The sequence below is a fragment of the Pygocentrus nattereri genome, chromosome 12 (genome assembly GCF_015220715.1).
Source record: "Pygocentrus nattereri isolate fPygNat1 chromosome 12, fPygNat1.pri, whole genome shotgun sequence".
NCBI lineage: Eukaryota > Metazoa > Chordata > Actinopteri > Characiformes > Serrasalmidae > Pygocentrus > Pygocentrus nattereri.
In genome coordinates, this window is record NC_051222.1 from 41,640,356 (window position 1) to 41,656,758 (window position 16,403).

General features: G+C 42.2%; 1 protein-coding gene across 1 annotated transcript; it reads right to left on the bottom strand.

The window, feature by feature from the left end:
- Positions 1 to 797: 797 nt before the first annotated feature.
- LOC108413709 (cytochrome P450 3A40-like) lies at positions 798 to 16,361 on the bottom strand. Its single transcript, XM_017686351.2, has 13 exons — positions 16,223 to 16,361; positions 14,180 to 14,273; positions 13,021 to 13,073; positions 8,836 to 8,935; positions 7,810 to 7,923; positions 7,059 to 7,147; positions 6,820 to 6,968; positions 6,603 to 6,730; positions 5,575 to 5,641; positions 3,333 to 3,493; positions 2,934 to 3,160; positions 2,420 to 2,582; positions 798 to 1,744 (listed from the first exon to the last, which is right to left on the bottom strand). The coding sequence occupies exons 1-13, from the start codon at positions 16,291 to 16,293 to the stop codon at positions 1,655 to 1,657; spliced, it is 1,506 nt and encodes a 501-aa protein (XP_017541840.2). The 5' UTR covers positions 16,294 to 16,361; the 3' UTR covers positions 798 to 1,654.
- Positions 16,362 to 16,403: the final 42 nt, after the last annotated feature.

Here is a 16,403-nt window from a genome sequence, read left to right on the forward strand (position 1 = left end):
AGCAGCTCCATAAAGTCATGACTGGGTGAGTTTGGTGTAGAAGAGCTTGACTGACCCTCACAGAACCCTGACCTCAACCCCATCCAACACCTTTAGGATGAATTAGGACAGAGAGTGTGAGTCAGACCCTCTCGTCCAACATCAAGGTCTGACCTCACAAATGCTCTTCTGGATGAATGGACAAAAATTCCCACAGACACTGTCCAACATCTTGTAGGAAGGTTGGTATAGTGGTTGGTGGTATGGTGGTTGGTGTAGTGTAGTGGTTAACACCTCTGCTTTCAACACTGTAGACTGGGGTTCAATGCCCCACCTGGCCAAGCACCCTACACTATACCAATGAAAGTCCTTGAGCAAGACTCCTAACACCACATTGGCCTCCCTGTGTAAAATCATCAAATTGTAAGTTGTTCTGGAGTGTCTGCCAAATGCTGTAAATGAAGCTTCCCAGAAGAGTGGAAGCTGTTTGAGCTGCAAGGGGGCATCAACTCCATATTAATGCCTATGGATTTAGAATGGGATTCGTTAAAGATCCTTTAGGTCTCTTTGTACATAGAGTGTATAAGTAATAAATCTTTATTATTTCCTGAAAATAGTCACTCTGGCCATCTCAGTCCTCCTTCCTCCTCATGCAGGAGATGGTTGTGTGATTCATAGCAGAACTTGTTCAAAAGTGTTCACAGGGGGCAGTGCACAATTTCCAGCTGGGACCACCAAGTGCAAAAGTACCAAACTAAGCCAAGACCATGGTGGAACTGTCATTCATTTTAAACAAAAGCACTTTTGTTCCACATGCATTAGTTCACTTTTGGTTTTTATTAGCTGTTCTTTTTACACGACATATTTGAGAAGAGCCTGAGATGGACTGGTGACCTGTCCAGGGTGCCTTCCGCCCGATGACTGCTGGGATAGGCTCCAGCACCCCCCCGCAACCCTGAGGGAGAAGCGGCTTAGGAAATGGATGGATGGATTTGAGAAGAGCAGTGCTGCTTTGTTTACTAATTTTACAGTTCTAGATTGACCTTCAATTTAAAATCCTGCAAGTTTTCCAATATTTTCTGCTTTGAGTAGTTCCTTCTTTTCATCTCCACATTCACACTGTGTCCATCAAGACCAAATTAAAAAATTAACAGGTTGAAAGTGTGTGTTTAGGAGAATTATGCTGAAATCTGATTCTTCTTAACATACTATATACTGCAAAATTACAGGGAGATTCATTTGAAAGAGGCCCCGAATATTCATCCCATTATGATGAAGCAATGTGAACCAAAAAATACGCTACATATCAGGACATGATAGACTGCGGCTGAAGACCGTACACCACCATCCTGAGAAGCTGAGTGACTGAGTGCAGGAGTATGGGGATGTGCACCCGGAAGTTGCAAATGGACGTTAAAGTTACGCCAGCTGTCCGGTGCCTACCTACCATCACTCTGATGCAGGGGCATCCCGGCCTGGCCGAAGCTCCATATACTGAGGAGCACATTGTATGGTGTTTAGTTGAGATTGATTCATCCCAGAGAGAGAATACAGAATATTCAGGGCGCCTTTCAAGTGAATCTCCCTGTTGTTAGAATCAGCCTTTAGGACAAAGCTGGGACAAGTTAGCCACGCAAACACATTATGATCTAGCACAGATGTTGTTGCAGAAGTCTTATGATTTGGAGTTAGCTCGAGGGGTGAACTTGAGTTTGATGGGGTCTTTAGGAGCCAGGAAACCACCGACGCCCAACTCCAATGGAACCTACAAAAATCAACAACAAACTGGATTATTTACATAATAATTATAATTATATATTATTATATATAATCGTTAGGCTGAATGAATAACCGACTCTAAATGTAGGTATTGTGATATAAACCGAGTCCGTTCTACAGTTTCTCATTAGGCTGAATGAATAACCGACTCTAAATGTAGGTATTGTGATATAAACCGAGTCCGTTCTACAGTTTCTCATTAGGCTGAATGAATAACCAACTCTAAATGTAGGTATTGTGATATAAACCGAGTCCGTTCTACAGTTTCTCATTAGACTGAATGAATAACCGACTCTAAATGTAGGTATTGTGATATAAACCGAGTCCGTTCTACAGTTTCTCATTAGGCTGAATGAATAACCGACTCTAAATGTAGGTATTGTGATATAAACTGAGTCCGTTCTACAGTTTCTCGTTAGGCTGAATGAATAACCGGCTCTAAATGTAGGTATTGTGATATAAACCGAGTCCGTTCTACAGTTTCTCATTAGGCTGAATGAATAACCGACTCTAAATGTAGGTATTGTGATATAAACCGAGTCCGTTCTACAGTTTCTCGTTAGGCCGAATTTATTATTGTCTTGATCTCACAACAGTATTTATGGAACTCACTGACAGATTGATTAATAACATTTAACAATAGAACTTTAGATTATCTGACCTTTATATCATCACAAATGTTGACATCGAATCTTCTTAGTATCTCTACGATGGCCAGCTTCATGGACACAAGAGCAAATCTCATTCCGATACAGTTCCTGGGTCCTACACCGAAAGGAATGTATGTGTAGGGGTCTATACTCTCCTTATTCTCTTTAGTGAACCTGCACAGAAGCATTCACAAATTTTTCACAATAACTCAATTAAAATCGGTTACTCAAATAAAAAATAAGCAATTAAAATATACATTCTCAATCATTGCTTAGAAATGAACAAGGTGTCTGTAGCTCGTTATAAAGCCATGTTTAACAGACTAAGGCTCACTAGATGAAGCTGTTTGCACTCAAATCACTTTGTAAACATCAATGGATTAGAGTAAACCCCCACCAGCAGGATCTCACTGATGCACATATGCAGCTACAAATTATATGTACATGAAGTAAAAGGTTTTATTTTTTTTTAGGAATAGGCTGCATAGATTGGCAGTAAACTGATAGAATAACAGTAGTTGCTACCTCTCAGGTTTGAAGGTATCGGGATCTGGCCAGGATTCAGGGTCTCTGTGAAGCGGAAATGTGGGGATCATGACGGTCGTTCCCTTGGGAATAGTCACACCATTAATCTCCACCGTTTTCTTGCAGATTCTTTCTAGCCGAGCAGCGATGGGGTATAACCTCATAGATTCATTTAGAGCAGCTTCTAGATATTCCATACTCATCACTGCATCGTACTGAACTGGAGCCTAAAGACAATCAAGACACAGTCAAAGCTAGCAAGGTTGTCATTATTGCTTGTGGGGTTCCACAGGGCTGTGTATTTGGTCTTTAACATTGGTTTCAGTAGTGTTTATTCTTGTTTCCACAGTTTTTGTTCTTTATTTTGGTGAATTTGTAAAAAGACTCAAAGTTTGTCACCTTATCAGGGAAGGTCCGGTCGATCTCTTTCTGAAGTCTCTTCATCGTTTCTGGGTTGGTGGCAATGTTGTAGAAGAAGAAGGATAGTGTGCTGCTACTTGTCTCATAACCAGCAGAGATGAAGATCAAGGACTGAGATAAAATCTCATGATCACTCAGACCTTAAGGGGTAAAACATGCACAAAAACAAGGAGAATATTTTTTCTGTATCTAAAGCAGTAAAATAACAGTAACTCTGTATCAAATCACCAGATTTCAGTTCCTGGTAGACCATCTCAGATTTTACTTTGAGAAGTAATGTCATTGTGTCTAAATGAAGTTATGACATAACTGAAATTTGAGGAAAGACCATGCCTAAACCTCCTACTTAATTCTAGCTTCCTATAAATACTAATCCTTCACTCCTCCTATTTGAGATGAATTTCATCTCTTCCTCCCAGGCACATAGGTATGCGTCATACACCCAGGCTTCCGCCCGATTAGCTGGATCACATTACTATTGCCCTATCAGACTTTGTGCTGCAGCCTCGATGTTCGAAGCTCCAGCTCCTCTCTTTTCTTGGGCATCTCAATTATACAATTCATATAATACCCCAAGGATGCTCATTTATCTGCCACCTCCTCAGCATTGCCTCTTTAGTTCCTTCACTCCAACACCGCCTCTCCTTGGGCGATGCATGTATCTCAGAACTCCGCTTCTGGCTCTTCCTCCTCTAACACTGGAATGGCATCTGTTTCTTCTATGAAGACGCCATTCTAGTCCCTGAAGATCTGCAGCTATTCACCGATGCTGCTCCTATGGTGGCTGCTGGTTCTCTTCTCCTTGGCCTCTAGAATGGGCTTTTCTTTCCCTCAAATCAGGCAATTCCTCTGCCTTGTGGGAACTCTACCCTGTCATCATTGCTGCACTCCTTTGGGGACATGAATGGAAGGGACAAGTGATTCTCATCCACTCTGACAACTCTGCTGAAAACTCATGCCATTTCTTCGTCACCTTCCTCAACTACTCACCAAGGGCTCCCCAACCATGTGGTCCATCTACTTGGACAATGGTCTTCGCAAGCTTACCACAGCTACATACGATCGCAAATCCAGGACCCCTGCCAAGCACATGAATGGCTGACCTCCATCTAATCTGGAATTTTTGGGGGTTGGCCTTCTCATCACCTGCAGAAGCCATACCGAACTCTAGCCCAAGATTCCTCAGAGTTCCCCTCCTCTCATTATCTCACTTACCAAGGCGTGGTGTGCATTCGCAAATAAATAGATAGATAAATAAACTGTGTCTTTGTGAGTTTCAGGGGTATACAGGCTTTAAAAAGTGGGTGTGGCTGTTGCTTTAATGTGAGTGCTTTGGAAAACAAATCTAACTTTCATATTTAGATTTTCTCATAGGCCAACTGCTGTATGTTTTTGAGGGGCCAAGATGCTGTAATGTTACTTCATATCTTATTAACTGAAATGTGTTCTTTCTAACACCAGGCATTGTTTAAAAAAATGGTTTATGATAAATTTTGCCACAGGTGAGCATCATGCATTAGGAACCTAGGCTGGATATTTGATGGTTTTCCTTTTTAGTCTTTCACAAATGAGAAGCCTTTATTACTTTAAGATGAATACCTAAAGGTTGCTATTGTATGAGTAATAAATATCAGAATGTGAAAAATGTCCTTTCTGAAAAAAAAAACAGAAAACATCAAAGGTTTCCACTGGTTCCTGGTGGTGTCCAGTAGTCACTAATGGTATTTATTGTTTTACTGATGGGTTGATATTACACTGTAAAGGATTCTATTTTAACAGGAGTTCTATTACAGATGCATTTGATGGTTTCCTAATAGGATCTAAAGGTGTTCTACAGGAAGCTAGTGGTCTCTAAATGGTAACCATTAAGCCAATTCACAATAGAAAGCAAAATCATCTGGCTGAATTCTAAGGGTGTAACATTTCAGTAGGGGTAATTTGCTTAACTGTGGAAATATAGAGGGTCAAATTTGTTTCAATGCAAAAAAAGTTTTAGGCTTCCAGAATCAATAGTTTAAAAGCTTTCATAACTCTCATTCTAAGGCCAAACACACTTTTTAAAGTCTCAACATCTCAGAAAATGAGATCATGATACAAGCATAAAATTTTGCAAAACTATCAATCTGGCAACACTATTTCCAGAAAATATTAAGCAAATTTGAGCTGGTCAGTCAGGAGGCATTCTAACCTGATAAAACATTACCTTTCTTCATCTCCTCACCTTGTTGGGCTTCTACTTTCTCCGGTGTTTGAGAATCCACCATTAGCTGCATAAAGTCCACTCGGCTCTACAGCAAGTGATGAACAGAAAAAAAGTCATTAACTCACAGATCTTGGAACTACTAACTACATGAAAAGCTAGAAAGTGTCTGTGTACATATATATATATATATATATATATATATATATATATATATGTGTGTGTGTGTATACATATATAGTGGAGGGCATGGAGCAAGACACAGGGGGAGGCCACGACTATATAAATAAATTTTGCTTGCTTGCTTGTGTGTGCTGGGTCCCTGCCTCCATTGCTGGAGACTGACTTGAGTTTGAGGATGGCCATTTTATGTACTGCTCTCGGTGTGCAGAAGCAGTGGGGATATCATCGAGCCTGTGATGGTGAGTGTGATTATCTGTCTGCTGTCAACACTACACTCAACACATAGTCTGCAGCTGCTGTTGAACCTCCTTATTGGCATCCATTAACCCACCGGCTCAAGTTATCCAAGGGCTATCCCACCACTGACACCAATGTAGCGTCGACATGAGGCCATAATTCCAAAAAAAGTGCATGATAGACATCAGGATGGAAAGGTACATGTATGGGGGTCACCAAAAACCATACACCTCACCTTCACTATGACCAACCCCCAACACAAAATAACACAAACACATACCACATACACTAAACTGACGAACAGCGACATTAACAATAAATTACTTTTCCAGACAATGCGCACCTCCCACGATCGTCCTGGCGCAGGTATCAGCATGGTCACATCTCATGAACATCTAAAGGCCAGTACCAGCCAGTAGCTAGTGGCTACAGTATATGTAAAGCTTGCAAGAAACAAAATACTAAAATACGATATCAACATCCTTTAATAGCAACAAATAACCAAAATTCTTTGTTGGTATGAACCATCCAGCATGTTGATAAATATTTATTTAAGAGGGTATTATTACTATAAAACACAATAATAAGTATGAAACTTATTTAGCTCATTAAGATAATTTTTCTCTTACCTTGTGGTCTCTGGCCACTCGATCAGCCTTGATCTTTTGCAGGACAGTAAAGAAGAAATCAAACGCACAGGTAGGGAAGAAACCACAGTCCATTTTCTCCAGCAGAGGTATGGTAAAAGGGAATACAGCTAGAGAAAACAGCTACACTTAAAATCACTGTGCTCTTATTTTCTCCAGTGAACGAAAAGGTAAAGGAAAAGGAAATAAGTTGAACTACCTGCAATGAGGAACGACGGCTTGAAAAAATCAAAATCCAGCATCTTCTTCACGTTGGTCACAAACGGGTCTTTCGGGTTGTTTAGAGAATCGATGTCGACGCTGAATGCTGAGCTGGTTATCACGTCCATACTGTACGCTCCAAACAACCTGCACATACACAGATGATAATAATAATAGTAGTAATAATAATAATTTTAAAAATAATAATAGTAGTAGTAATAATAATCTGATACTTACTCTTTAACGTGAACTCCACTTGTTTGCTCTGTTTTCTTCTGCAGGTTTCTAACTAAAGTGTCTGAATGTGTCTTCATGATCCCAAACATCTACAGAAACACAGCAAACATTCGTCCACTCACTGATCCACAAATAGACCCACTGACCCACCAACTGACCCACTGATTCACCCACTGACCCACCAACCGACTCACTAATCCACCAACTGACCCAATGATCCACAAACTGTCCCATAAAACTTACATAAAAATTATTTTTGTGTTAATTTGTGGAACTTTTTTTAATTAGTGTAACTTTGTGCAAATTCATGTAACTGTGTTAATTAATATACATTTGTGTTGAGCAGTGTAAATTTGTGCTAATTTGTATACATTTGTGTTGAGTAGTGTAAATTTGTGCTAATTTGTATAAATTTGTGTTGAGTTGTGTCAATTTGTGCTAATTTGTATAAATTTGTGTTGAGTAGTGTAAATTTGTGCTAATTTGTATAAATTTGTGTTGAGCAGTGTAAATTTGTGCTAATTTGTATAAATTTGTGTTGAGTTGTGTCAATTTGTGCTAATTTGTATAAATTTGTGTTGAGTTGTGTCAATTTGTGCTAATTTGTATAAATTTGTGTTAGTGTACATTTGTGTTACTGTAAATGAGTTGTTTTGTGTAAGAGTACATTATTGTAAATGTATGTAAATCTATATAAATTTGTGTTAAATATGAATTAGTGGTAATTAGTGTTAATTAATGTTAATCTCACCTCCTTCAGTCTTCCACTGGTGAAAGAGGGAGAGAGGACGCCCCGGATCCTCTTCCAATCCTCGTCTGTGGTCACAAACAGGGCATCATACAGCTCACCATTCAGACCGAAATCCTGACCACATTACAGAATGAAAGTTGTAAATGTCACGTAAACAGAACAGGGGTCTGTTGTTGACCTTCGACTTCAAAACACTCTTACGATGTTTTGAATTAAATTCAGTGTTTTGCACACTGTGGAATTAGACCTCCGCATTTAACCCATCCATGCAGTGAGACACCCACATACACACTAGTGAACACACACTAGGGGACAGTGAGCACACTTGTCCAGAGCAGTGGGCAGCCCTATTCACAGCGCCCGGGAAGCAATTCAATATTCAAATTGAATACTTATATCTAAGTATTGGTCATGTAAATGAATGAGAGAATATCCTAATAGATTCCATAGATCTGCAGCACTGTTCAAATGTCAGAGACCATTTATTAATATCATTTGCAGTCAAAACATCCATCAAAAACCCACTGTGAGAAAACCACTCAGCACTGTGGGTCTGAAAGGATGTGCAGCTGATTAAGAACCTCACTGAGAAAAGGAGACGGACACATCAAACTAAGAACGATGGACTGACCACCACGGAGTCCAGACCTCAGCACCACTGAATGGGTTTGATTACTTCAGAAAATCATCAACCAGCTTCTCAGACTGAGCTTTGGAGGCGTGTCTGCAGGTTCTTTGAGGAACTGAAAGTGAGGATCCTGAGAAGAACGGAAGCTGGAATGAAGGGAAAGAATGATTCACTGAACATAAAGGTGTCTTCTGCTTTTTTCATGATGTTTAAAAATGAATATTTTGTATTTAATGTCTGTTCTGACAGGAATTTAAATGAACGAAGGGTCTCTGACGTTTGCTCAGTGCTGTTTACAGTCGTCTTTTATGAAATCAGATTATTGTTTAAGCTCAGTGATCACAGTAAAGTCCTGCTGACATCGTCACTTATAACGAGGTGAATAATAATGTCCTTACCCGTCTGTTGGTGAAGAGCGAGTAACATTCTTTAACAAGCACTGATTTAATGATGGTTCTGTCTAGAACACAAAGGACAGGCGTTCTCCCTTCATATATCCTGAAAAGAAAAACAGTAATTACAGAAACAAAACTCAAACAAATTCTTAAATATGAAGGTTTTTGAAAGATTCTTGGCTTAGAATACAGTTCTATCAAAATAAACTTTAAAGGTTATTCACACTCACACATCTCATTTTTTTTTTAGAAATAATTCTCTAAGGAACCATCTGGTAAAATGTTCCTTAGGTCAACAGAACTGGCTCTAGGCAAATTTATTGAATGTCCACAATTGTCCACAGATGTCTGACTGAACTCCAACTCTTCCGTTTGTGTTCTTCACTGCATTCAGCACAGCGTTCAGTATAAACATCAATTCTCTAAACAACCCCAACACTCTCAAAAATAAAGGTTTCACAAAGGGTTCTTTGAGTAATTCCAAAGACGAAACCATTTTGGTTCCCTAAAGCACCTTTGACACAGGTTCTTTGGACAACCGTTTTTTTGCAAATGAGAAGTGGGAACGTGAAGAACTTTTTTTAAATAAAAAGTTAAAAGCAACCACGCCATGTAAAGGTTCTAGATTCTCTCTATATTATGTGAACCTTTAAAAGACTTCTCACACTCACAAATCTCTGTTTCAATCATGACCGTTAGGGAACCCGAAGTGGTTCTTCTATGGCATCACTCAGGACTCAGTACTGAATAAATACTGTGAATTTGTTTATTACACTCTCCTCCTTGGATCACCAGCTTACCGTGGTGGAGAGGTTTGTGTGCCTACATGATCCTAGCAGCTATGTTGTGAGGGGCAAAAGCTCCTGGTAGGGTCTCCCAAGGCAAACAGGTCCTAGGTGATGTGCCAGACAAAGGGTGATCCAAAAACCCCATATGATGGAGACCATCAGAACCCAGTTTCCCTCACCTGGATTAGGGTTACCAGGGCCTCACCCTGAGCCTCATCTAGTGTATGAAGCTGAGAGATACCAACTATATATAGTTGGGCTCACCTCAACACATGGCAGGGGCTCTGGAACACTCTCTTGAGAGGGGTTGGACTTTATTCCACTCTGGAGTTGTCCAGTGTGAGAGGCGTTGGGCAGGAGTGGGCTTACTCATAGCTCCCCGGCTCAGCGCCTGTAGGTTGGGGTTTTCTCCGGTTGATAAGAAGGTTGTTTCCCTGTGCCTTTGGGTTGGGGAATGGGCTCTGACTGTTGTCTGTGCTTATGCACCAAATGGCAGTTCTGAGTACCTTCTTGGAGACCCTGGAGGGGGTACTGGAAAATGCCCCTATTGCGGACTCCATTGTCTTGCTGGGTGACTTCAACGCTCACGTGGGCAATGACAGTGAGACCTGGAAGGGCATGATCACCACAGTCTGTCCATAACAAACACCATGTTTGAACACAAAGATATGCATAAGTGCACATGGCATCAGGACACCTTAGGCCACAGTTTGTTGATCGACGAGTTTGTTGGACACCTGGGTGAAGAGAGGAGCGGAGCTGTCAACCAATCACCACCTAGTGGTGAGTAGGGTCAGATGGTGGGTGAAAATACCAGACAGACCTGGCAGACCCAAATGTGTTGTGAGGGTTTGTTGGGAATGTCTGGCAGAGAAACTTACCAGAAAAATCTTCAACTCCCACATGCGACGAAGCTTTGAGTGCATACCGAGGGAGGTATGACATCGAGTCCGAGCGATGGAAGGAGTTTGGTGAAGCCATGGAGAAAGACTATCGACAGGCACGAGAAGGTTCTGGCAAACCGTCAGATGCCTCAGGAGAGGAAAGCGGTTCCCGACCAACACTGTATACAGTGGGGCTGGGGGCTGCTGACTTTGACTGGGGATGTCATTGGACGGTGGAAGGAATACTTCAAGGATCTTCTCAATCCCACCAAATGATCCTTTCCTAGTGGAGGCAGAGCTTGGAGATCCGGGCGAGGGTCCGTCCATCACTTGGGCTGAGGTAGCCAAGGTGGTTGGAAAACTCCTTGGTGTCAGAGCACCAGGGATGGATGAGATCCACCCAGAATTCCTGAGGGCTCTGGATGTTGTAGAGCTGTCTTGGCTGACACGCCTTTGCAACATCGCGTGGGCATCTGGGGCAGTCTTCCTGGAATGGCAGACCAGGGTGGTGGTCCCTCTTTTTAAGAAAGGGGACCGTAGGGTGTGTTCCAACTATCGGTGTGTACCAACACATCTCAGCCTACCTGGTAAGGTCTATGCTGGGGTACTGGAGAAGAGAGTCCGACTGATCTCAGCTACAAGAGGAGCTGAGTTTCGTCCTGGTCATGGAACACTGGACTAGCTTTTATCTAATCTTGGGATTTTGTCCACGAGCGAAAGAAGGATGGAGTGAGAGGTCGACAGGCGGATTGGTGCAGCATCTGCAGTAATGCGGACCCTATACTGGTCCAACATGGTGAAGAGAGAGCTGAGCCAGAAGGCAAAGCTGTCAATTTATTGGTCAATCTACATTCTGACACTCACCGATGGTAATGAGCTTTGGGTAGTGACCAAAAGAACGAGATCATGGATACAAGCAGGTGAAATGAGCTTTCTACGCAGGGTCGCCGGGCTCTCCCTTAGAGATAGGGTGAGAAGATCGGCGATTCGGGAGAGGCTCGGAGTAGAGCCGCTGCTCCTCCACGTTGAGAGGATCCAGTTGAGGTGGTTCAGGCATCTGGTAAGGATGGCCTCTGGATGCCTCCCTAGAGAGGTGTTCCAGACATGTCCGACGGGGAGGAGACCCCGGGGAAGACCCAGGACACGTTGGAGGGATTATATCTCTCAACTGTCCTGGGAACGCCTCGGTATCCCTCAGAGGTGTCAAATCCAGGTTCAGAAAGTAAAAATCCTTCCCAGGATTTTGTTCCAACAGGCTGGACAGCTCTGCTGGTGGTGTGATCTAACTAGAGAAGCCAGCCTGTTGGAACAAAATCCTGGGAAGGACTTTTACTTTCCGGACCTGAATTTGACACCTCTGGTATCCCTCCAGAAGAGCTGGAGGAGGTGGCGGGGGAGAGGGTGGCCTGGGCCTCTTTGCTTAGGCTGCTGCCCCCACACCCTGGACTCAGATAAGCGGATGACAGTGGATGGATGGATGGATGTTTGTTACACAGGAAGTCTCTGATGCTTTTTCAATTTTTCTCTTTCCTTTAGTGTGTTGTAGCTTTTTGTTCATGTAAACACTCTGCAGAGTCCCAAAGCTCAGCGTTCCCTCCAAAAGGAGAACCTCTCTTCCACAGAACCCACTTTTCTTAGCTGCCTGAAGCACCTCATTGGAATTCCAGCCCTTTTCCTTTCATGACATCAGGATGACATCATCTCATAACACAGTCCTTACTGCCTGCCTACCAGCGAGCTCCATCCCCTCACACAGCACACAGCAGCTACTGGAGGAGTAAGAGAGTGTTCAGTGATGTAATGTGTGGAAAGATGCTGGTCGGACTTTCAGGATCCACTCTGGATCAAACTGATTTGGTAGAACCGACGCTGCTGGAGAACCGGCCACAGCGGAGTGTAGTGCTGCTCAGGAGAGAAGGGTCTGTCTGCAGAGTGCAGGACGTGGGTGGAACCTGGAGGGGTGGAACCACAGTGGCTATGGCAGAGTGGGAGAACTGACCAACCAGAGAACACTGGGCTCATCAGGAGGCTGGGCTTAAAGACACAGGAGGTTTAACCGAGCGTTTCAGACAGAGAGTGAATAGAGATGAACAGTCTGAGGAGAAAAATGTGTTTTTGGAACATTGAAGCTGCAAATCTATTCCAGATAAAATTAAAAACACTACAACATTAAAACATTAAAAATAAAATTAGGAACACTGAAAATGAACATAAGTATGTCTCCTTTTAACATGCATGTTCCTGGCTTAGATGTGTAGTGCCAGGAAAAACCTTTTGGTTCTATGCAGTCCTATATTCCCTTAAATGTTTTATTAAACACTTCTATAACCTAAAAGTAGCTCAGCTAGTTTGCATTGAAGTTCCTGTAGTTACTGAATAATAGGCCTTAGTATGTAAAAAGCCTGGAATTTCAAGGGGTTAAAGAACCGTATATTGAAAGAGAAATCTCTTGGATCCGTTTAGCATCTTTATTACATGTAAGAGGGTAAAAGCTGTAATGAAGAGTAGGTACTCACCCCCAAACCCTGCCATACTTCTTCAAACACTCCATATCAAACACATGGAAACCCTGAAACAAAAAGAATTATGAATCCTGGATAGAACCGTGTGCGTGATTATGTAGTTCTTTCCATGGTAAAATGATTCTTCAGATTGATGGACAATGTGATTTATATGGTTCTTTATAAAACGGATATTTCCAGTCCTGAAATCTGATTGGCTGAGCCGCATTAGAAGCTGTTGTAAAATTCATGATATACCATGTCTCTGGCACCTCACAGCAACTGAACTTGTATCACTTCACCACAACACGGAAAACCTTCTGCTGTTAATGGATTAAGGATGTGAATGCAAGTGACAGCGCTCAGCCAACGCACTGCAAATGCTTGGTCTTTCTGTACAAACTCACCACACATGCTTACATTGCTGTGAAGGTTAAAACACTGTCCTGAAGGGGGCGATAGAGCACACATCAGAGAGGGACCTACTGTTATTCCAACAGCCTCAACAGCTGAGCATGGACAGTAAAGGAGAGTGAGCTGCTTTACCTCTTCTCTTGCTATAAGCCAATAAGCCACTCGAGGCAGTGAGTTACAGTGATCGTATTATAGGGGAGTAAGTTCTAAGTGTTCTTCTGTTGTTACGGTGTCAAGAGTAGTGCTGTACAGAACCATTTTCAAAAAGGTTCTATACACAAACAACACAGGCAGCTGGTTCTTTGAGAGTTCATTGGTCTACATAGGACACTGTCTTTACTAAAGAACTCCTGAAGAACCTTTTTTGACAGTGGGTTTTACATTTTATTAGACATAGGATAAAACAAAAGTTCAGACATTTTGAAGTTAAATTCGCATTGTTTACATTGTAAGTTAAAGCATTTCAAATATTGTTCTACACTGGTTCTCTACTGCACCAAACTGTGTTCTTCTACTCTGATGATGTCAAGCGTGTAACAATAGAAGAACCGTTTCTGCTGCTATATAGAACCATTTCCAAAAAGTTTTTATATAGAACCATCTATGACATGTTGTCCATCAATCTGAAGAGCCATTTTACTGTGCAGAGAACCATTTAAGCACGCAGAGAGTTCTTTGAGTGTTCATGGTTCTACATAGACTCCCATGTTTTTTAAGAGTGCAAAGACAGTAAAACTTTTTTTATCCTGTGTTAACTCACCTTTCTGTACTCTAACATGTTCCCCAGCAGTGGGAGAGGTTTGGGTCCAGGAACTCCTAACCTTCTGAAGAAACTGTTGGGCCAGTGTCCATACCTGCATTTACAATACAGTACAGGACGTCCACCAATTTAACTAATATTCTTCATAATTAAATGCCAAAAGTAGTCAAGTACTCAGAGCGGTTTGGTCTGAAATGCTCTGTTCTAGATAAACTTACCGAGTCAGAACCGTTTACAGTGGTGGTGATGGGAACCAGACGTCCACCTCTAAAAGCTCCTCACAGAAAGTTCCTACATGAACTGGTTCTGAATTCACTGCCTGATGACTGAGACGCTGTTTTATGAGAGTTTAGAGAACTTCAACTCCATTCATGGTGGAGGGAGACATGCAGGGCACTGTGCGGCAAAATAGTCCCCAAAGAAAGCTCATTATTATTCTTATTATTATTGTAGTCATGGCGACCCCTGGTTCCTATCACCACCACTTGTAATGAGCTGTAATGAACTATTTCACACTGAACTACAACTTTAAATAAGCATTATTACCAATTCTAGGGCAGAAAATTTGCTAAACATGACAAATAGAAAACTGGGGAATGTGCAAAAGTTTGTGCTCAAATTCAATGTATTTGTTGATTTTCTCAGTGAAAATAAGTAACACACTTCTGCACACTAATACAGAAGTTCAGTGACTTTATCAGCAAGGTGATGCTGAACCACACACTGCATCCATCTCAACAGCACGGCTTCGCAGAAGAGGAGTCCGGGAGCTGAACTGACCTGCCTGCGGTCCAGACCTTTTGCCAACAGAAAACATTTGGAGCATTATGGAACAAAAAACCCACAAAAGAAGACCCAAAGTAGATGTAGAACTGAGCAGCTAGAATCCTACATCAAACAGGAATGGGACAACATTCCTCTCCCAAAACTCCAGCAACTGGTCTCCTTGCTTCCCCGATGTTTACAGGCTGTTGTTAAAGAAGAGGGGATGCAACACAATGATACACACGGCCCTGCCCCTTTCCTTTTCTGAGATGTGCTGCTGCCGTAAAGTTCTAACGGAGTTCATATTTTTAATGAAATGGTGAAATGTCTCACTTTCAACACCTGATATGTGGTCTATGTTCTACTGTGAATGAAATATGGGTCTGTGCCATTTGCAAATCATTGCGCTCTGTTTTTATTTACATTTATTTACATTTTACACAGCGTCCCAACTTTTTTGGAACTGGGGTTATAATTCATGTCTTCTTTCGGCTGCTCCCTTTAGGGGTCGCCACAGCGGATCATCTGCTTCTCCTTCTCGGACTCATTCTCCTTCTTTTTTTTTTTTCTTTTTTTTTTTTCTCCTTCTACCCGGCAGCTCCATCTCCAACATTCTTTGCCCAATATATCCACTATTCCTCCTCAACACATGTCCAAACCATCTCAACCTGGTCTCTCTGGCTTTATCTCCAAACTGCTCCACCTTCACTGTCCCTCTGATCTGCTCATTTCTAATCTTGTCCATCCTTCTCAGCATCTTCATCTCCACCACCTCCAGCTCAGCCTCCTGTGTGAAGGTGGCAATGGATAGGGCAAGATGGAGGCAGATGATCCGCTGTGGTGACCCCTAAAGGGAGCAGCCAAAAGAAGAAGAAGAAGAAGCACTGTTCGTTTGCAGTGCTAAGATGACCAGCTCTGTTATTAAAGTCAAAGTTTATTAAGATAGCACTTTAGGTGTTGCTGTAGGTGATGTCACAAAGCAGCTTGACAGAAAAGTCCAGGTCTGAGCCCCCATGAGTGTCGCCAATGGCGACAGTGGTCAGGAAAAACTCCCTAAGAGCGGGAGGAAGAAACCTTGAGAGGAACCAAGACTCAGAAGGGGAACCCGTCCTCCTCTGGAACACGACGGAGAGCCAACGTTGGTAGAATAAAGCATTAGAATACAAAATGGGGAAAAACAGGTGGAGCAGCAGGAGGGTCAGTTCATGAGGGTGAGCTTTACACAGAGTTGTAAGGCAGTTGTGTTTGGCAGACAAATGATGATAATTATGTACTTACAGAACCAAAAGGCTTATAAACAGCAGCAGGAGTGCCCACGTTTCAGCAGAGAAGAACCAGAAGTAGCCCATGGTTGCTGGACTGTCCACAGTGTTGTAATGTCTCTAGATGGTTCGGTTGAAGTGATTTATAACCTGCAGTGGAGCGCCCTTTAAAACCTCAACCTACAGGTTAATGATTA

Bases quoted from the DNA above. Each gene is read 5' to 3' on its own strand.
- LOC108413709 (XM_017686351.2), bottom strand. From the start codon at position 16,293: ATGGGCTACTTCTGGTTCTTCTCTGCTGAAACGTGGGCACTCCTGCTG. The intron at 6,731-6,819 runs GTAGTTCAACTT...TGTTTTCTCTAG, and splicing joins GCCGTCGTTCCTCATTGCAG to CTGTATTCCCTTTTACCATA. The intron at 1,745-2,419 runs GTCAGATAATCT...TGATTTTTGTAG, and splicing joins ACATTTGTGATGATATAAAG to GTTCCATTGGAGTTGGGCGT.